The sequence below is a fragment of the Sander lucioperca genome, chromosome 21, assembly GCF_008315115.2.
Source record: "Sander lucioperca isolate FBNREF2018 chromosome 21, SLUC_FBN_1.2, whole genome shotgun sequence".
Taxonomy (NCBI): Eukaryota; Metazoa; Chordata; class Actinopteri; order Perciformes; family Percidae; genus Sander; species Sander lucioperca.
In genome coordinates, this window is record NC_050193.1 from 18,400,369 (window position 1) to 18,423,606 (window position 23,238).

General features: G+C 43.9%; 1 protein-coding gene across 1 annotated transcript; it reads left to right on the plus strand.

The window, feature by feature from the left end:
* Positions 1–354: 354 nt before the first annotated feature.
* LOC116055139 (trichohyalin-like) lies at positions 355–21,463 on the plus strand (the record flags this gene model as incomplete). Its single annotated transcript, XM_035997060.1, has 6 exons — positions 355–619; positions 1,268–1,688; positions 17,941–18,179; positions 18,393–18,465; positions 20,455–20,693; positions 21,309–21,463. Coding segments are annotated over exons 1-6 (1,392 nt in total), but the record flags the coding sequence as incomplete, so codon positions are not given.
* Between the last annotated feature and the right edge of the window lie 1,775 nt (positions 21,464–23,238).

Here is a 23,238-nt window from a genome sequence, read left to right on the forward strand (position 1 = left end):
GTATTTGTGTGTAAACAATCGAGAAAAACTGTAATGAGCAGTACTTCTGGTTCAACTTAAAAACATAACTGTGTTAAAGGTGACCTATTATGTAGCATGTTCAGGTTCATACGTGTATTTTGTCATTGGACTAGAACATGTTTACATGCTTCATGTTTCTCCTCCTGCCCACGGCTGCTGCTCCTGTACTCTCTCTGCTGAAGCGCCTTTCTCTTTAAGAAGAAAAAAAGCAACAAATAACTCAATTAAATGCATAAAAATGAATCAAAAACATGACAAAAAGCATTAAAACTTCAAAAAAAGCTACAAACCCTCCGTCTGAAACTGTGCTCTGATTTGAACAGGACAGCTGCTATGCTGCTGAACATCCTGGAGGAGTTGGATGACAAGGAATTCAGCTCTTTCAAGTGGTATCTGAAAAACATGGGGAACATCCCACCGTGCCACCTGGAGCCAGCAGACAGGCATGAGATTGTGGACCTGTTGTGGTTGTATGGCAGGCAGGAGGCCGTGGACCTGAGGCTGTCGTATGGCAGGCAGGAGGCCGTCAACATGACCAGAGAATGTCTGATGAAGATCCAGAGGAACGACCTGGCGGAGCGTTTACCTGCTACACAAGGTAGAAACACACAGCTCTTTTTTTAACCCTTCAGACAGTTTCACTAACGCTTGAGTCCCTTTTAATCAAACTTCACAGAAAAGTACAGCTTTAAGATACCTGTTCTTTACTCCACTGCAGCGCTGGACTGTAACTAAGTACATTTACTCCAGTACTTAATAATGTGTGTGTCTGTGTGTGTGTTTGTGTGTGTGTGTTTCTCTGTGTGTGTAGAAGAAGAAAAGCTTAGGAAGAAAAAGGAAGAAGAAAAGCTCAGGAGGAAACAGGAAGAAGAAGAAGAAGAAGAAGAAAAGGTCAGGAGGATATTAAAGAAACTGGTAGAAGAAGAAAAGCTCAGGAAGAAACAGGAAGAAGAAGAAGAAAAGCTCAGGAGGATATTAAAGAAACTGGTCGAAGAAGAAAAGCTCAGGAAGAAACAGGAAGAAGAAGAAGAAGAAGAAGACCTCAGAAGAAAACAGGAAGAAGTAGAAGAAGAGCTCAGGAAGAAACGGGAAGAAGTAGAAGAAGAGCTCAGTAGGAAACGGGAAGAAGTAGAAGAAGAGCTCAGGAGGAAACGGGAAGAAGTAGAAGAAGAGCTCAGGAGGAAACGGGAAGAAGTAGAAGAAGAGCTCAGGAGGAAACGGGAAGAAGAAGAAAAGCTCAGGAAGAAACGGGAAGAAGAAGAAAAGCTCAGGAAGAAACAGGAAGAAGTAGAAGAAGAGCTCAGGAGGAAACGGGAAGAAGTAGAAGAAGAGCTCAGGAGGAAACGGGAAGAAGTAGAAGAAGAGCTCAGGAGGAAACGGGAAGAAGAAAAGCTCAGGAAGAAACGGGAAGAAGAAGAAAAGCTCAGGAAGAAACGGGAAGAAGAAAAGCTCAGGAAGAAACAGATAGAAGAAGAAAAGCCCAGGAAGAAACAGGAAGTAGAAGAAAAGCCCAGGAAAAAACAGGTAGAAGAAGAAAAGCCCAGGAAGAAACAGGAAGTAGAAGAAAAGCCCAGGAAAAAACAGGTAGAAGAAGAAAAGCCCAGGAAGAAACAGAAAGAAGAAGAAAAGCCCAGGAAGAAACAGGAAGAAGAAGAAGAAAAGTTCAGGTAAATTTCGGATTGTGTATATATATATATATATATATAAATAAAAATAAAAATAATTAAAGCTGCAAGCAGCGATGGACGGGCCCTCGCTCCTCTGCGCGCGTCGGGGTTACTGGCGCAGAGACACCGCAAATTGTCACCAATGAAAAGGGAACTCCATGCTGAGTTCAATGATCCTCACACAAGACTCTACATCATACAGTTCATTAGTTGTGACAGGGGGCGTGGTCAAAGCAAAGGGGGCGGGTCAAACCATCACCAATTAAAAAGAAAGTCTCTGCTGAATTCATTGATACCTCACATAAGACTCTACCTTAAACGGGTCACCAGTTATGAAAGGGGCGTGGCTTAAGCATAGGGGGCGGGACAAACCATCACCAATCAAAAACAAACTCTCTGCCGAGTTTAACGATACCTCACACAAGACTCTACGTCATACAGTTCATTAGCTGTGAAAAGGGGCGTGGCTAAATTATAGGGGGCGGGTAAAACCATCACCAGTTAAAAAGGAACTCTCTGCTGAGTTCAATGATACCTCACACAAGACTTGTTATGAAAGGGGCGTGGCCTGCGTAAGTGGGCGTGGTTAAAGTATAGGGGGCGGCTCAGTATCACATGTAGACCACATATTATAAGTTTCATGTAAATCGGATGATGTTTTTCATACAAAGCGCATTTCCTATTGCCAGCCCCCCGCTATGACCAAAAGTCAATTTTCGCCTGTATACGTCCTCAAGCCTGGACCCTTGTCAATTTTGAGAAATAGATAGCAGATACGACAACGTACACTCAAGTTACAACAACTTCTTTGTTCATCGCTAAACACTCAAAATGGCCGCTACACCACGCCCACACCGTCTGACGAAAAGTTTTTCTTTTAATAACTTTTCATCTTTAAGGTGTTGAGAAGATACAGACCAAGTTTGAAGTCCATCGGATGAAATCTCTAGGAGGAGTTTGTAAAAGTATATAGCACCTTGACTTTTAGGCCTACTTCCTGTTGCCACTTGGGGGCGCTATGACTTTAAGTAAATATCTGCCTTTATTTGTCCTCAGGGTTGGACTCTAATGAATCCTGAAAAGTTTCGAGCCAATCGGACAATGAACACTTAAGTTACAGCCACTTCCTGTTTTGATGGCGAAACGCACAAAATGGCCGGCCAGCCACGGCCACGCCCTATGACGAAAAGTTTTTCTTTTAACAACTTTTCATCTTTAATGTCTTAAGATGGCACAGACCAAATTTGAAGTTGATCGGATGAAATCTTTAGGAGGAGTTCGTTAAAGTACGACATGTGGAAAATCGCACTAATTTCGAACTTTGAAATCAAAATGGCAGACTTCCTGTTGGGTTTAGGGTATGGCTCCAATGACGTTTGCTGTGCGCCTTGATATAATACACATGTCTACCAAGTTTCGTGAGTCCACGTTCAACGTACTGCAGGGGCTCAATTCTTTTAACATTGTAGGGGGCGCTAGCGAGCAATTTTTGTGCGCCTATTCCCGAAACCCTTAAAATACGTAACTTTTCACCAGACTTGATGCGACTGCCAAATTTAAGCCCCTCAAAAAGGCAATTAATTTGCCGGGAAAATAATAATAATTCCTTCTGTTCCAACAGGGCCTTCGCCGCTGTCGGCGCTCGGGCCCTAATAATCGGGCCTCTGTACACATGAATCTGTAGGCCTAGATGTTCATAGGCTAATAACTATTAACTGTAATGCTTAGAGTAGCCTGATACCCCACATTTCAAACCTCCTTTCTCAACATTCTCTAGCCTACTTTACTGTGGTTACTACTACATTTCTCTGTACCTTTACTTGCCAGCCTGCGTACTATGGTGTCTCTCTGATCATCTGTTAATTTATCTGGCCATAGTCCTGGATCCTCTGGCAAAAACTGGTCTGCACTGCTCTGCCTACTTTCCAGTTCCTCATCTCTCATTTCCACACTGTGCTCAGAGCAACACTCATGCTCTCTGCTGTCGTCACTCCCATCATCCTCAATCAGATCGTCTCTAACATTTCTCTATGAAGGATACATTTGATATTAACCTCTTATCCTAATTGTAGCCTAATATATAATAAAACACACTAAGATGTTAGTGTTACTTAACACCTTTCAGTCAAAATGGCTAAACATGGTGTGCTTTAATATTGCTATAAGCTCACCTTGTCTCAAATCCGAAAAGGAGGATGAGGGGTCTGTTGCTACTCCACTCCCTGGTGAGAGACTTTCTGAAACTGAGGGCCATGTGTTTCATAATTAGGGCCGGAGCGCCGACAGCAGCGAAGGCCCTTTTGAAACAGAAGGAATTATTATTATTACACCAAATTAATTGGCTTTTTGAGGGGCTTAACATATTCAAAAACTCACCAAATTTGGCGGTCGCATCAAGTCTGGTGACAATGTACGTATTTTACAGGTTTCGGGAATAGGCGCACAAAAATGGCTCGCTAGCGCCCCCTAGAAAGTTAAAAAAATGGAGCCCCTGCAGTGCGTTTAACGTAGACTCACGAAACTTGGTACACATATGTAACATGTCAAGATGTACACAAAACATCATTGGAGCCATACCCTAAACCCAACAGGAAGTCCGCCATTTTGATTTCAAAGTTCGAAATTAGTGCGATTTTGGCCATTTCCAGGTCGTACTTTAACGAACTCCTCCTAGAGATTTCATCCGATCAACTTTAAATTCGGTCTGTGCCATCTTAAGACATTAAAGATGAAAAGTTGTTAAAAGAAAAACTTTTCGTCATAGGGCATGGCCGTGGCGGGGCGGCCACTTTGTGTGTTTCGCCGCCGAAACAGGAAGTGGGTGTAACTCGAGTGTACATTGTCCGATTGGCTCGAAACTTTTCAGGATTCATAAGAGTCCAACCCTGAGGACAAATAAAGGCCGATATTTACTTAAAGTCATAGCGCCCCCTAGTGGCAACAGGAAGTAGGCCTAAAAGTCAAGGTGCTATACTTTAACGAACTCCTCCTAGAGATTTCATCCGATGTACTTCAAACTTGGTCTCTATCATCCTAACACCTTAAAGATGAAAAGTTATTAAAAGAAAAACTTTTCGTCTGACGGTGTGGGCGTGGCGTGGCGGCCATTTTGAGTGTTTAGCGATGAACAAAGAAGTTGTTGTAACTTGAGTGTACGTTGTCGTATCTGCCCGAAAATTCTCACGATTGACAAGGGTCCAGGCCTGAGGACACCTACAGGCCATATTTGACTTTTGGTCATAGCGCCCCCCGCTGGCAACAGGAAATGCGCCCTATATGACAAACTTCATCCGATTTACATGAAACTTAGAATGTGTGGTCTACATGTGATAATGAGCCGGCCCCTATAATATAACCACGCCCACTTACTCAGGCCACGCCCCCTTTCATAACATTTGAACCCTTTAAGGTAGAGTCTTGTGTGAGCTATCATTGAACTCAGCAGAGAGTTGTTTCTTCATTGGTGATGGTTTGGCCCACCCCCTATGTTTAAGCCACGCCCCCTTTCATGAATGCTGATCCATCTAAGGTAGAGTCTTGTGTGAGGTGTCATTGAACTCAGCAGAGAGTTGCTTCTTCATTGGTGATGTTTGGCCCGCCCCCTATGCTTAAGCCACACCCCCTTTCATAACATTTGAACGATTTAAGGTTGACCATTGTGTGAGGTATCAATGAAATCAGCAGAGAGTTCCTTCTTCATTGGTGATGGTTTGGCCCGCCCCCTATGCTTAAGCCACGCCCCCTTTCATAACATTTGAACGATTTAAGGTTGACCATTGTGTGAGGTATCAATGAACTCAGCAGAGAGTTGCTTCTTCATTGGTGATGTTTTGGCGCGCCCCCTATGCTTAAGCCACGCCCCCTTTCATAACATTTGAACCGATTAAGGTAGACCCTTGTGTGAGGTATCATTGAACTCAGCAGAGACTTCCTTTTCAATTGGTGATGGGTTGACCCGGCCCCTATAATTTAGCCACGCCCCTTTTTATAACTGGTGACCCATTTAAGGAAGAGTCTTGTGTGAGGTGTCATTGAACTCAGCAGAGAGTTGCTTCTTCATTGGTGATGGTTTGGCCCGCCACCTATGCTTAAGCCACGCCCCCTTTCATAACATTTGAACCGTTTAAGGTAGGGTCTTGTGTGAGGTGTCATTGAACTCAGCAGAGAGTTGCTTCTTCATTGGTGATGGTTTGGCCCGCCCCCTATGCAGGAAGTAGGCCTAAAAGTCAAGGTGCTATACTTTAACGAACTCCTCCTAGAGATTTCATCCGATGTACTTCAAACTTGGTCTCTATCATCCCAACATCTTAAAGATGAAAAGTTATTAAAAGAAAAACTTTTCGTCTGACGGTGTGGGCGTGGCGTGGCGGCCATTTTGAGTGTTTAGCGATGAACAAAGAAGTTGTTGTAACTTGAGTGTACGTTGTTGTATCTGCCCGAAAATTCTCACGATTGACAAGGGTCCAGGCCTGAGGACACCTACAGGCCATATTTGACTTTTGGTCATAGCGCCCCCCCGCTGGCAACAGGAAATGCACCTTATATGACAAACATCATCCGATTTACATGAAACTTAGAATGTGTGGTCTAAATGTGATAATGAGCCGGCCCCTATAATATAACCACGCCCACTTACTCAGGCCATGCCCCCTTTCATAACATTTGAACCGTTTCAGGTAGAGTCTTGTGTGAGGTGTCATTGAACTCAGCAGAGAGTTGCTTCTTCATTGGTGATGTTTGGCCCGCCCCCTATGCTTAAGCCTCACCCCGTTTCATAACATTTGAACGATTTAAGGTTGACCATTGTGTGAGGTATCAATGACATAAGCAGAGAGTTGCTTCTTCATTGGTGATGGTTAGGCCCGCCCCCTATGCTTAAGCCACGCCCCCTTTCATAACATTTGAATGATTTAAGGTTGACTATTGTGTGAGGTATCAGTGAACTCAGCAGAGAGTTCCTTCTTCATTGGTGATGTTTTGGCCCGCCCCCTATGCTTAAGCCACGCCCCCTTTCATAACTTTTGAACCGATTAACGTAGACCCTTGTGTGAGGTATCATTGAACTCAGCAGATACTTCCTTTTTAATTGGTGATGGGTTGACCCGGCCCCTATAATTTAGCCACGCCCCTTTTTATAACTGGTGACCCATTTAAGGAAGCGTCTTGTGTGAGGTGTCATTGAACTCAGCAGAGAGTTGCTTCTTCATTGGTGATGGTTTGTCCCGCCCCCTATGCTTAAGCCACGCCCCCTTTCATAACATTTGAACCGTTTAAGGTAGGGTCTTGTGTGAGGTGTCATTGAACTCAGCAGAGAGTTGCTTCTTCATTGGTGATGATTTGGCCCGCCCCCTATGCTTAAGCCACGCCCCCTTTCATAACATTTGAACCGTTTAAGGTAGGGTCTTGTGTGAGGTGTCATTGAACTCAGCAGAGAGTTACTTCTTCATTGGTGATGGTTTGGCCCGCCCCCTATGCTTAAGCCACGCCCCCTTTCTCAACATTTTAACCGTTTAAGGTATACCCTTGTGTGAGGTATCATTGAACTCAGCAGAGAGTTCCTTATTCATTAGTGATTGTTTAGCCAGCCCCTCTCTGCTTAGCCAAGCCCTCTTTCATAATTGGTGACCCGTTTATGGTAAAGTCTTATGTGAGGTATCAATGAACTCAGCAGAGACTTCCTTTTTTATTGGTCATGATTTGACCTGCCCCCTAAGCTTTAGCCACTCCCCCTTTTATAACTAATGATCCGTTTGATGTAGACCTTTGTATAAGGTATCATTGAACTCAGCAAAGACTTCCTTCTTCATTGGTGATGGTTTGGACTGCCCGCCTATGCTTAAGCCACGCCCCCTTTCATAAATGGTGACCCGTTTATGATAGTCTTATGTGAGGTATCATTGAACTCAGCAGAAACTTCCTTTTTAAGGCGAGACACGGCAGGCAAAAACATCGTTTTTTTTTTCACTGGTCAATTTTGAGATTTTGGGCTATTTGTCTTCAATAACATGTCTTCTTTCAGACTTGTGGTGAAATAAAGTCCGAAATACACATTTACGTCTTTATTTTACTACACTTTGTCTGTTTGCGGCGGTAGATTTCACCTAAATTCAACAAAAGTTGGCGTTCTAAATCATCCCGCTGCTCCGCGATCGCTGTCTGCACCCTGTCGTCACATATACCGTTGGAAAGCTCTCTTTCTCCTGTACAATGCTGTCGGATCCAAATATGGTCATTTCCTTTTTATCAGCAACCAATCGTGAAAGTAAAAGGGGGGATTTAACTGAAAATGCGCAATCTCATTGGCTGATGCCAATTTCTGACAACGTGATTCGTTCAGAATCGTCACGTGAGGCGCTCTGACATTTCCGCGCTCTGACATTTCCGCGGTAGCTCAAAATGTTGAAAGAAATGTGTCGAAAACGGCCGAAAATCACCTCAGAGAAGACGAAAACAAGATTACAAACTAAGACAGCAGATGTTGAAATGCCTTCACATAGTACGTCGATGTTTAAACTATCGTTCAGAAAACAGGAGTGTTCAGACAGCGGAGGTAATCAAACGCTCTCTCTCTCTCTCTCTCTCTCTCTCTCTCTCTCTCTCAGCAGTTTACAGAAAAATATAATAATAATGTCATATATTAAATATTTGTCACATATGTACCACACTGTACTGATTGCGATACAACACACTATATTACAAAACAATTACATTACACAACAGTCACAGTTTTGTATAATATAATTACTATATAATAGGCTACTAAACAAATCTGTAATTTTGGGATCCTAAGTAGTGTGAGTCCCTCAGGCTGTAGCAGGCAGATCCATATGTAGCTGTCAGTGGAGCTGCTGTCACCTCTCCTAGGAGAACTATCAGCTTCTCTTCTGGTGTTAACTTTTTTTGGCTATTTTTCCAAGGTGTAAATCTCTTAGTGAAGATAGTTTTTCCCCAGTAGAGGAGGAAGTGTATCTCTGTCTGACCCAGCTGGTGGTCACTGAGCCTGTATTTAGTCAGGATCCGTCTCTTCTTCGTATCTCTGACAGTGTGAAGATAATCTGTCAAATAATAATTTAGTCTACTTTGTTTGCTTTCTCCAATGTTCTAAATATTGGTCTTTTGAATGAGTCATAATTAGTTTTGTCATGTTGTGTTATGAACCAGTGCTGATGGGAGCCTGGTTAGTTATCTTCACCATCAGCTGACTGAGGGGACTGGTTCTGGTTAGTTATCTTCACCATCAGCTGACTGAGGGGACTGGTTCTGGTTAGTTATCTTCACCATCAGCTGACTGAGGGGACTGGTTCTGGTTAGTTATCTTCACCATCGGCTGACTGAGAGGACTGGTTCTGGTTAGTTATCTTCACCATCAGCTGACTGAGGGGACTGGTTCTGGTTAGTTATCTTCACCATCAGCTGACTGAGGGGACTGGTTCTGGTTAGTTATCTTCACCATCAGCTGACTGAGGGGACTGTTTCTGGTTAGTTATCTTCACCATCAGCTGACTGAGGGGACTGGTTCTGGTTAGTTATCTTCACCATCAGCTGACTGAGGGGACTGGTTCTGGTTAGTTATCTTCACCATCAGCTGACTGAGGGATAACTGGTTAGTTATCTTCACCATCAGCTGACTGAGAGGACTGGTTCTGGTTAGTTATCTTCACCATCAGCTGACTGAGAGGACTGTTTCTGGTTAGTTATCTTCACCATCAGCTGACTGAGGGATAACTGGTTAGTTATCTTCACCATCAGCTGATTGAGAGGACTGGTTCTGGTTAGTTATCTTCACCATCAGCTGACTGAGGGGACTGGTTCTGGTTAGTTATCTTCACCATCAGCTGACTGAGGGGACTGGTTCTGGTTAGTTATCTTCACCATCAGCTGACTGAGGGGACTGGTTCTGGTTAGTTATCTTCACCATCGGCTGACTGAGAGGACTGGTTCTGGTTAGTTATCTTCACCATCAGCTGACTGAGGGGACTGGTTCTGGTTAGTTATCTTCACCATCAGCTGACTGAGGGGACTGGTTCTGGTTAGTTAGCTTCACCATCAGCTGACTGAGGGGACTGGTTCTGGTTAGTTATCTTCACCATCAGCTGACTGAGGGATAACTGGTTAGTTATCTTCACCATCAGCTGACTGAGAGGACTGGTTCTGGTTAGTTATCTTCACCATCAGCTGACTGAGGGGACTGTTTCTGGTTAGTTATCTTCACCATCAGCTGACTGAGGGGACTGTTTCTGGTTAGTTATCTTCACCATCAGCTGACTGAGGGGACTGGTTCTGGTTAGTTATCTTCACCATCAGCTGACTGAGGGATAACTGGTTAGTTATCTTCACCATCAGCTGACTGAGAGGACTGGTTCTGGTTAGTTATCTTCACCATCAGCTGACTGAGAGGACTGTTTCTGGTTAGTTAGCTTCACCATCAGCTGACTGAGGGGACTGTTTCTGGTTAGTTATCTTCACCATCAGCTGACTGAGGGATAACTGGTTAGTTATCTTCACCATCAGCTGACTGAGGGGACTGGTTCTGGTTAGTTATCTTCACCATCAGCTGACTGAGGGGACTGGTTCTGGTTAGTTATCTTCACCATCAGCTGACTAAGAGGACTGGTTCTGGTTAGTTATCTTCACCATCAGCTGACTGAGAGGACTGGTTCTGGTTAGTTATCTTCACCATCAGCTGACTGAGAGGACTGTTTCTGGTTAGTTAGCTTCACCATCAGCTGACTGAGGGGACTGTTTCTGGTTAGTTATCTTCACCATCAGCTGACTGAGGGGACTGTTTTGTGGGAAAAGTAAGCTGGAGCAGCAGCAAGTACGGCCATCTCCACCTTGATGAAGGTGCCTCTGCCATGCTTTCTGTTATGGAGAAGTTGTGGCTTCAGAGCTCAGTTGTGACGGTCAATTCAATGAGAGAAACTGATATGCTCAGGATCTTGAATGCTGAAACCGTCACAGCTGCCAGTGTAAAACATAGGCACAAGAGTCTAAGCACAGCTAAAATACATATGGTGCTGGAATGGACAGTTAGACTTTAAAAAAGCTGTTACATCCATTGTTGGCCCTGTTCTGTGTCCATACAACTGTCCAGCGTGGGTTTTGTCTGCAACTTTGTGCATGATACGCCAATGTTAATTCATTGAGTTACTGCAGTTGTAGGCCTTATATGCCTGCCATTTTATTAAATAATCAATTTTCATGAGCTTGAAATATTCTATATTATTATCACTAAGGGCCTGAGCATTTATTCTGTTTTTGAGCAATTTTTCAAATAGAAATGTATTAAATTCCACTATTTAAATCTTTAAATACCGTTTTCTCAAAATGAGTTTTTTGTCATTCTCCAGTAGAAACATCTCAGCCTATGTAGCACCTATGTACACCAAACTTTCCAGTTATACACTTAGTAGTATTCTGAAGATATTTACAGAGGGATTTGTTAATAAATCATTCCTGCCCTGATTTATGTGACATTTTAAGCTAAAAAACATGGCGAAAATCGATTTTTTAGGGCTATGGACAGTATATTTTGATTTCCTAGGTAATGAAAGCAGATATCCTGAAATCCCTCTGTAATTTTGTTTTCATCTTGTGTGTAAACAAAATGAAAAAAGAATTTTGCACCTGGCTTTATCATATGTTCAGATCTATCTACCGAAAATATATGCAAAATTGCGCATATTTAATGAGAAAATGCCTAATTTGCATAATTAAACATAAACATTTCAAAAACTTGTAATACATTTTTTTTATATACTTCTGTAAGTAATCAACTGAGGAAGTTTCATGGAGATATCTATTATTTAAAAATTTTAGCCTATTCACCTGTAGTGTCTCGCCTTAATTGGTGATGGTTTGACCCACCCCATATGCTTTAGCCACGCCCCCTTTCATAACATTTGAACCGTTTAAGGTAGGCCCTTGTGTGAGATATCATGAAACTCAGCAGAGAGTTCCTTATTCATTGGTGATGGTATGGCCCGCCCCCTATGTGTAAGCCACGCCCCCTTTCACAGCTAATGAACTGTATTGCGTAGAGTCTTGTGTGAGGTATCATTGACTTCAGCAGAGAGTTCCTTCTTCATTGGTGACGATTTGGCCCGCCCCCTATACTTCAGCCACGCCCCCTTTTATAACTAATGACCCGTTTGATGTAGACCCTTGTGTGAGGTATCATTGAACTCAGCAGAGACTTCCTTTTTAATTGGTGATGGGTTGACCCGGCCCCTATAATTTAGCCACGCCCCTTTTTATAACTGGTGACCCATTTAAGGAAGAGTCTTGTGTGAGGTGTCATTGAACTCAGCAGAGAGTTGCTTCTTCATTGGTGATGGTTTGGCCCGCCCCCTATGCTTAAGCCACGCCCCCTTTCATAACATTTGAACCATCTAAGGTAGAGTCTTGTGTGAGGTATCATTGAACGCAGCAGGGAGTTCCCTTTTCATTGGTGACGATTTGCGGTGTCTGAGTGCCGCGCAAATGCACGGTCGCAAGGAGTGGCGACCGCCGGTGACCCCGACGCACGCAGAGGAGCGAGGGCCCGTCCATCGCTGCTTGCAGCTTTAATTATTAGGGCCCGAGCGCCGACAGCGGCGAAGGCCCTATTGAAACTGAAGGAATTATTTTCCCGGCAAATGAATTGGCTTTTTGAGGGGCTTAACATATTCAAAAACTCACCAAATTTGGCGGTCGCATCAAGTCTGGTGAAAATCCACGTATTTTAAGGGTTTCGGGAATAGGCGCGCAAAAATGGCTCGCTAGCGCCCCCTACAATGTTAAAAGAATTGAGCCCCTGCAGTGCGTTTAACGTAGTCTCACGAAACTTGGTACACATATGTAACATGTCAAGATGTACAAAAAACGTCATTAAAGCCATACCCTAAGCCCAACAGGAAGTCCGCCATTTTGATTTCAAAGTTCGAAATTAGTGCGATTTTGGCCATTTCCACACGTCGTACTTTAACGAACTCCTCCTAGAGATTTCATCTGATCAACTTCAAATTCGGTCTGTGCCATCTTAAGACATTAAAGATGAAAAGTTGTTAAAAGAAAAACTTTTCGTCATAGGAAGTGGCCGTGGCGGGGCGGCCATTTTGTGCGTTTCGCCGCCGAAACAGGAAGTGGGTGTAACTCGAGTGTACATTGTCCGATTGGCTCGAAACTTTTCAGGATTCATAAGAGTCCAACCCTGAGGACAAATAAAGGCCGATATTTACTTAAAGTCATAGCGCCCCCTAGTGGCAACAGGAAGTAGGCCTAAAAGTCAAGGTGCTATACTTTAACGAACTCCTCCTAGAGATTTCATCCGATGTACTTCAAACTTGGTCTCTATCATCCTAACACCTTAAAGATGAAAAGTTATTAAAAGAAAAACTTTTCGTCTGACGGTGTGGGCGTGGCGGCCATTTTGAGTGTTGAGCGATGAACAAATAAATTGTTGTAACTTGAGTGTACGTTGTCGTATCTGCCTGAAAATTCTCAAGATTGACAAGGGTCCAGGCCTGAGGACACCTACAGGCCATATTTGACTTTTGGTCATAGCGCCCCCCGCTGGCAACAGGAAATGCGCCTTATATGACAAACATCATCCGATTTACATGAAACTTAGAATGTGTGGTCTACATGTGATAATGAGCCGGCCCCTATAATATAACCACGCCCACTTACTCAGGCCACGCCCCCTTTCATAACATTTGAATCGTTTATGGTAGTCTTGTCTGAGGTGTCATTGAACTCAGCACAGAGTTCATTTTTAATTGGTGATGGTTTGACCCGCCCCCTAAGCTTTAGCCACGCCCCCTTTATAACTAATGACCCGTTTGGTGTAGAACCTTGTGTGAGGTATCGTTGAACTCAGCAGAGACTTCCTTCTTCATTGGTGATGGTTTGACCCGCCCCCTATAATTTAGCCACACCTCCTTTCACAGCTAATGAACTGTATGACGTAGAGTCTTGTGTGAGGTATCGTTGAACTCAGCAGAGACTTACTTTTTCAGTGGTCATCATTTGACCCGCCCCCTATGCTTTAGCCACGCCCCCTTTCATAACTGGTGACCCATTTAAGGTAGAGTCTTGTGTGAGGTGTCATTGAACTCAGTTTCTTCTTCAATTGGTGATGGTTTCAATGTACTTCAAACTTGGTCTGTATCTTCTCAACACCTTAAAGATGAAAAGTTATTAAAAGAAAAACTTTTCGTCAGATGGTGTGGGCGTTGCGTGGCGGCCATTTTGAGTGTTTAGTGATGAACAAAGAAGTTGTTGTAACTTGAGTGTACGTTGTCGTATCTGCCCGAAAATTCTCACGGTTGACAAGGGTTTAGGCCTGAGGACACCTACAGGCCATATTTGACTTTTGGTCATAGCGCCCCCCGCTGGCAACAGGAAATGAGCCTTATATGACAAACATCATCCGATTTACATGAAACTTAGAACGTATGGTCTACATGTCATACTGAGCCGCCCCCTATACTTTAACCACGCCCACTTACTCAGGCCACGCCCCCTTTATTAACATTTGAAACATTTAAGGTTGACTATTGTGTGAGGTATCAATGAACTCAGCAGAGAGTTCCTTCTTCATTGGTCATGGTTTGGCCCGCCCCCTATGCTTTAGCCACACACCTTTTATAACTAATGACCCGTTTGATGTAGACCCTTGTGTGAGATATCAGTGAACTCAGCAGAGACTTCCTTATTCATTGGTGATGGTTTGGCCCGCCCCCTATGTTTAAGCCACGCCCCCTTTCATAACTGCTGAACCATTTAAGGTAGAGTCTTGTCTGAGGTATCATTGAACTCAGCAGAGAGTTTGTTTTTGATTGGTGATGGTATGTCCCGCCCCCTATGCTTAAGCCACGCCACCTTTCATAACATTTGAACCGTTTAAGGTAGAGTCTTGTGTGAGGTGTCATTGACCTCAGCAGAGAGTTCCTTCTTCATTGTTGATGGTTTGGCCCGCCCCCTAAGCTTTAGCCCCGCCCCCTTTCATAACTGGTGACCTATTTAAGGTAGAGTCGTGTGTGAGGTGTCATTGAACTCAGCAGAGACTTCTTTCTTCATTGGTGATGGGTTGACCCGCCCCCTAAGCTTTAGCCATGCCCGCTTTTATAACTAATGACCCATTTGATGTAGACCCTTGTGTGAGGTATCAATGAACTCAGCAGAGAGTTCCTTATTTATTGGTAAAGGTTTGGGCCGCCCCCTATACTTTGACCACACCCTCTTTCACAGCTAATGAACTGTATGATGTAGAGTCTTGTGTGAGGTATCATTGAACTCAGCGGGGAGTTCCCTTCTCATCGGTGACGATTTCTGGTGTCTGAGTGCCGCGCAAACGCATGGTCGCAAGGAGCAGCATCCGCCAGTAACCCCGACGTGCGCAGAGGCACAAGGGCCCGTCCATCGCTGCTTGCAGCTTTAATTATTAGGGCCCGAGCGCCGACAGCGGCGAAGGCCCTATTGAAACTGAAGGAATTATTATTATTTTCTGCAAGTAAATTGGCTTTTTGAGGTGAAGTATTTAGTCAGCCACCAATTGTGCAAGTTCTCCCACTTAAAAAGATGAGAGAGGCCTGTAATTTTCATCATAGGTACACTTCAACTATGAGAGACAAAATGAGAAAACAAATCCAGAAAATCACATTGTAGGATTTTTAATGAATGTATTGGTAAATTCCTCGGTAAAATAAGTATTTGGTCACCTACAAACAAGCAAGATTTCTGGCTCTCACAGACCTGTAACAACTTCTTTAAGAGGCTCCTCTATCCTCCACTCGTTACCTGTATTAATGGCACCTGTTTGAACTTGTTATCAGTATAAAAGACACCTGTCCACAACCTCAAACAGTCACACTCCAAACTCCACTATGGCCAAGACCAAAGAGCTGTCAAAGGACACCAGAAACAAAATTGTAGACCTGCACCAGGCTGGGAAGACTGAATCTGCAGTAGGTAAGCAGCTTGGTGTGAAGAAATCAACTGTGGGAGAAATTATAAGAAAATGGAAGACATACAAGACCACTGATAATCTCCCTCGATCCGGGGCTCCACGCAAGATCTCACCCCATGGGGTCAAAATGATCACAAGAACGGTGAGCAAAAATCCCAGAACCACACAGGGGGACCTAGTGAATGTAACAAAGGCTACCATCAGTAACACACTACGCCGCCAGGGACTCAAATCCTGCAGTGCCAGACGTGTCCCCCTGCTTAAGCCAGTACATGTCCAGGCCCATCTGAGGTTTGCTAAAGAGCATCTGGATGATCCAGAAGAGGATTGGGGGAATGTCATATGGTCAGATCAAACCCAAATAGAACTTTTTGGTAAAAACTCAACTCGTCGTGTTTGGAGGAGAAAGAATGCTGAGTTGCATCCAAAGAACACCATACCTACTGTGAAGCATGGGGGTGGAAACATCATGCTTTGAGGCTGTTTTTCTGCAAAGGGACCAGGACGACTGATCCGTGTAAAGGAAAGAATGAATGGGGCCATGTATCGTGAGATTTTGAGTGAAAACCTCCTTCCATCAGCAAGGGCATTGAAGATGAAACGTGGCTGGGTCTGTCAGCATGACAATGATCCCAAACACACCGCCAACGAAGGAGTGGCTTCGTAAAAAGCATTTCAAAGTCCTGGAGTGGCCTAGCCAGTCTCCAGATCTCAACCCCATAGAAAATCTTTGGAGGGAGTTGAAAGCCCGTGTTGCCCAGCGACAGCCCCAAAACATCACTGCTCTAGAGGAGATCTGCATGGATGAATGGGCCAAAATACCAGCAACAGTGTGTGAAAACCATGTGAAGACTTACAGAAAACGTTTGACCTCTGTCATTGCCAACAAAGGGTATATAACAAAGTATTGAGATGAACTTTTGTTATTGACTTATATACTTATTATAATAAGAATACTTATTTTCCACCATAATTTACCAATACATTCATTAAAAATCCTACAATGTGATTTTCTGGATTTGTTTTCTCATTTTGTCTCTCATAGTTGAAGTGTACCTATGATGAAAATTACAGGCCTCTCTCATCTTTATAAGTGGGAGAACTTGCACAATTGGTGGCTGACTAAATACTTTTTTGCCCCACTGTATGTTATTTCACCATCTGTACACAAATGTAATTAGTGAATGCACGTGTCCGTTGGTGGGGCTGCATGGGCGTGGTAATGTGGGCTGGTGTGGCTACAGTTCCAGGGCTGAATTTTTGTCCCAGTCCGCCCCTGCTGCACACAGACACACACACACACACACACACACACACACAGAAAAACACACAGAGGCACACACACACAGATACACATATACACACACAAAGACACACACACACACACACACACACACACACACACAGACACATACAGAGACAAACACAGACATATGCACACACACACACAGATACACTGACACACACACAGACACACACAGAGACACACACACAGACATACACACAGACACACAGACAGAAACACACACAGACACACACACACAGAGACACACACACAGACATACACACAGATACACATAGAGAGACACACACACAGACAAACACACAGACACACACAGAGACAAATAAATATAAAATACACACACACAGACAGAGACACACACAGACACACACAGAGACACACACACACACACACACACACACACACACACACAGAAACACACAGACACACACAGACACACGCACACAGACACACACACACAGACACTCACAGAGACACACAGAGAAACAGACATACACACACACTGACACAGGGACACACACACACACACACACACACACACACACACACTGTAGTGTTCTCCAGTAAACTGTAAGTACTCAGTTACTTTCCACAAGTACAATATTTCCCTCAGAGATGTAATGGAGTACAAGTAGAAAGCAGCAGAACATGGAAATACTCAAGGAAAGTACACTTCATTATGGATTAATGAGCAGTACTTCTGGTTCAACTTAAAAACATAACTGTGTTAAAGGTGACCTATTATGTAGCATGTTCAGGTTCATACGTGTATTTTGTCATTGGACTAGAACATGTTTACATTCTTCATGTTTCTCCTCCTGCCCACGGCTGCTGCTCCTGTACTCTCTCTGCTGGAGCACCTGTCTCTTTAAGAAGAAAAAAAGCAACAAATACCTCAATTAAATGCAAAAAAATGAATCAAAAACATGACAAAGAGCATTAAAACTTCAAAAAAAGCTACAAACCCTCCGTCTGAAACTGTGCTCTGATTTGAACAGGACAGCTGCTATGCTGCTGAACATCCTGGAGGAGTTGGACGACAAGGAATTCAGCTCTTTCAAGTGGTATCTGAAAAACATGGGGAACATCCCACCGTGCCAACTGGACCCAGCAGACAGGCATAAGACCGTGGACCTGATGCAGTCGTATGACAGGCAGGAGGCCGTGAAGATGACCAGAGAATGTCTGATGGATATCCAGAGGAAAGACCTGGCGGAGCGTTTACCTGCTACACAAGGTAGAAACACACAGCACTTTATTTAACCCTTCAGACAGTTTCACTAACGCTTGAGTCCCTTTTAATCAAACTTCACAGAAAAGTACAGCTTTAAGATACCTGTTCTTTACTCCACTGCAGCGCTGGACTGTAACTAAGTACATTTACTCCAGTACTTAATAATGTGTGTGTCTGTCTGTGTGTGTGTGTGTGTGTGTTTCTCTGTGTGTGTAGAAGAAGAAAAGCTTAGGAAGAAAAAGGATGAAGTAAAGCTCAGGAGGAAACAGGAAGAAGAAGAAAAGCTCAGGTAGATTTTATTTTGGATTGTTTATTTAAATATATATTAAACTCCACACAGCCACAGACACACACACAGAGACACACCTGAGACACACACAGAAACACACACAGAGACACAGCCACAGACACACACACACACACAGAAACACACACAGAAACACACACAGAGACACACCTGAGACACACACACAGAAACACACACAGACACACACAGACACATACAGAGACAAACAGAGACACACACACCGACACACACAGAGACACACACACAGACATACACACACACACACAGAGAGACACACACACACACACAGACACACACACAGATACACACAGAGAAACAGACACGCACACACACTGATACACAGAGACACACACACACACACACACACAGACACACACACACAGACACAGACACACACAGACACACACACACACACACACACACACACGCACTCACACACACACACTGTAGTGTTCTTCAGTAAACTGTAAGTACTCAGTTACTTTCCACAAGTACAATATTTCCCTCAGAGATGTAATGGAGTACAAGTAGAAAGCAGCAGAACATGGAAATACTCAAGGAAAGTACACTTCATATGTAATACAGTTTTTCTCGATTGTTTCCACACATTTTCTGAAAGCATGCCTCATACTCTCAGAACTCTACACACAAATCAAAAAACACACACACACACACACACACAATGGGCAAAACCCCTCAATTCTCCTGCAAAATGAAAGTTTACATTCAAAACAATGTTATTTCTTCTCAACATGGTATTTTGTTTTCACATGACACACACAAACCATCATATGAATAGAACATTATAAGAACCAGTTCAACACTGATGTGCTCAATGGAAAACATCCTCCATTCATCAGAATGACTTAGGCCTTCTTTGTGTTCAGTGTTACACTTACTACAGACAGTACATACAGAAGTGTGTTGTAAAATATTTGAGAATATTGTTTTTATACTCAGAACACACAAATACACAGTAACAAATATATTTTATTTTCCCACAAAAACAATGTACACAGTGTACATCCCAACCAACACAAAGTTGCACATACAGTGGTCTACATACAAAATAACAGAAGAATTTACTGTATAGAACTATGCTGCATCCTCTCTTGTGTTTGGGTCTGGCCACAGCACCTCATCCACATCACAAGCAGTGTTTTCCCTGGCCAAGCAGCGGGGGAAATATGAATATAAATTGAAATATCAATCCAGCCATGAAAAACATCAACTGCTATATCTCCACATGCGTCTTCCATAGCTTGGTGAAGGGGCATACACGTTTGTGGATTTCGGTCATACACTTTCCATCTCCAGGCAGAAAAAAATTCTCCAAAACAGAAGAGCTCCCCTGTTGCCCTTTGATGCTAAAGCTCTGGTTTCTAATTGTAAAACTGTGTGACAGGTGTTAGCCCATGTGATGAGTCAGTGTGTTCCTTGTGAAAACAAGAGATTTTCTTCATGAGAATTGTGCCAAATGCAGAGAATTGTGTGTAGTGTTTTGAAAAAAGTGTGTTTTAGAACTGCAATTTGAGTGTAAAGCAGGAATTGTGCTTGTAGTTTAGCAGAATTGGTTGAGGGGGTTGGTGCATGAGTTACATGTTGTGGTCATTGTGTCTCAAGTACCAGTATTAGTGTGTAAACAATCGAGAAAAACTGTAATGAACAGTACTTCTGGTTCAACTTAAAACATAACTGTGTTAAAGGTGACCTATTATGTAGCATGTTCAGGTTCATACCTGTATTTTGTCATTGGACTAGAACATGTTTACATGCTTCATGTTTCTCCTCCTGCCCACGGCTGCTGCTCCTGTACTCTCTCTGCTGGAGCACCTGTCTCTTTAAGAAGAAAAAAAGCAACAAATAACTCAATTAAATGCTTAAAAATTAATCAAAAACATGACAAAGAGCATTAAAACTTCAAAAAAAGCTACAAACCCGCCGTCTGAAACTGTGCTCTGATTTGAACAGGACAGCTGCTATGCTGCTGAACATCCTGGAGGAGTTGGACGACAAGGAATTCAGCTCTTTCAAGTGGTACCTGAAAAACATGACGAAAATCCAACCGTGCCACCTGGACCCAGCAGACAGGCATAAGACCGTGGACCTGATGCAGTCGTATGGCAGGCAGGAGGCCGTGAAGATGACCAGAGAATGTCTGATGAAGATCCAGAGGAACGACCTGGTGGAGAGTTTACCTGCTACACAAGGTAGAAACACACAGCTCTTTATTTAACCCTTCAGGCAGTTTCACTAACGCTTGAGTCCCTTTTAATCAAACTTCACAGAAAAGTACAGCTTTAAGATACCTGTTCTTTACTCCACTGCAGCGCTGGACTGTAACTAAGTACATTTACTCCAGTACTTAATAATGTGTGTGTCTGTCTGTGTGTGTGTGTGTGTGTGTGTGTGTGTGTGTGTGCGTGTGTGTGTGTGTGTGTGTGTGTGTGTGTGTGTGTCTCTGCGTGAGTGTGTGTATCTGTGTGTGTGTGTGTGTGTGTGTGTGTGTGTGTGTGTGTGTGTGTGTGTGTGTGTATGTGTGTGTTTGGATCCTTTAATCTTTCTACAATGGGAGAATACTTTAACTGTAACATTTTCAATTCAGGACTTTAACTCTAACAGAGTATTTCTACAATGTGGTATTAGTACTTTTACTGCAGTAATCTAAATACTTCTTCCAGCGCTGCTTGACTGTTTCCATTTATTTGCTCATTTTTATACCCACTCAGCGCTTTACGTTATCAGAAGATGAAACAGGAATGTATTAGATTCTGTCTGAACATCCCAGAATAATATCTAACACGTTCTCCCTCCGTGTGTTTCAGGGTCAGCGGTGCCGATGCAACGCCCTCACGCTCACCTGCTACGCCCTGCAGTGGCCCACGACGTCTTTCCATCCGGGAGTGGAGAGGAGAGGGGAGAGGGAGAAGAGGGAGGAGAGGGAAGAGAGGAGAGGACAGAGGGAGAAGAGGGAGGAGAGGGAAGAGAGGAGAGGACAGAGGGAGAAGAGGGAGGAGAGGGAAGAGAGGAGAGGACAGAGGGAGAAGAGGGAGGAGAGGGAGGAGAGGAGAGGACAGAGGGAGAAGAGGGAGAAGAGGGAGGAGAGGGAAGAGAGGAGAGGACAGAGGGAGAAGAGGGAGGAGAGGGAGGAGAGGAGAGGACAGAGGGAGAAGAGGGAGGAGAGGGAGGAGAGGAGAGGACAGAGGGAGAAGAGGGAGGAGAGGGAGGAGAGGGAGGAGAGGAGAGGACAGAGGGAGGAGAGGATAGGAGAGGGAGGAGAGGGGAGAGGGGAGAAGGAGGAGAGGGAGGAGAGTAGAGAGAGGAGAGGGAGGAGAGGAGAGAGGTAAGAGAGGGAGGAGAGGAGAGGGAGGAAATGGGGGAGAGGAGAGGGGGGAGAGGAGAGAGATGAGAGGAGAGGAGAGGAGAGAGACGAGAGGACAGAGGGAGAAGAGGGAGGAGAGGACAGAGGGAGGAGAGGATAGGAGAGGGAGGAGAGGGGAGGAGAGGGAGGAGAGGGGAAAGTTTAGAATTTCGTAGATTTGATTTCCTGCATTCTGGTGCATTTTAGGGTGACCAGCTGGAGATCCCAAATCATTCACAATGATTAATTTGTGTGTTGATGAATTTAAATGTTTCACACATATCGATTCATATTTGTTAATCGCTATTTCATGTAGGCCAATAAATTAAAAATGAGACGTTGTGAGCTGTTGATGCAGAGGAGCGCTGCTCAGTTTTAAAACAGCCACACAGGTGACACACAGGTAGTTAGACCTACACTTAGACTAGGCTACACAGCACAGTTTTCTGCTGAACTGTCAGTTAATGATCAGAAATGTAGCCTTCATTCAGAAAGCGAGGACAAAAATTGGGCGTGATGAAAGGCATTTGTGACACATGAGATTGGTATGAAACCCAGTAATCCAGCTCAGAACTTAAAGAAAACAGTTATATTTTCCATTGGAACCTGAAAGAGAGCCAGTGCACCACTGCAACCTTTGAAGTCCTCATTCTCATAGATCAGGGACAGTTCTGTTTTACGTCTGGCTTTGTCCAGTACGGGATAGGCATACACTGTGGTTCCTAGTAGAGTGCGGATCGGGCCACATTTTTCTGTACAAGCCCGGCCCGCGTCCGACAGAGCAGTAACCGAACCCGGCCCGAACCCAACAGCCATTAAGATATTTAATAATATATTATGTCTGAGCCCGACACATCTCATTTTTTTCTCAAACTAATGACACATGTACATTTGTTTGTGTGGAAAGCTTTTATTAAGAAGCTGTAGGAAGGCATTCGGAAATGTCAACAGATGAGAACACACGGGGCAAAAAGTGCACGTTAACACAGGCGCGCACACACATAATAAGCTGTTTTAAATTTAAAATGTTCAATGCATTATTGCACTGATGTAACCGAGCCTGACCCTAACCCGAACATCATTTCTAAATATCGGCCCGTCGGGTCCCGGCGTGTCCCACCGGGCTCTAGTTCCGGCGGGCACTAGGAACTAGAGGGTTATCCATCCTCTAGTTCCTAGTGCTGAATCTGGGAACTTTCTGCTGTGTTGTGGGAACAAGTCTCCTTGCAACCGAGTGGCACTGATGAGTAGGGTTGAGTACCGAAACGCGGTGCCAATAGGGCACCGGTTCCGACGTAAGACTGAAGACTGAATAAAAATGAAAATTTCGGGCGCCCAGTTTCAGTGCCTGACTCTTTTTTTTTTCAGAAGCATCGCTGCACAGGATGCTATGT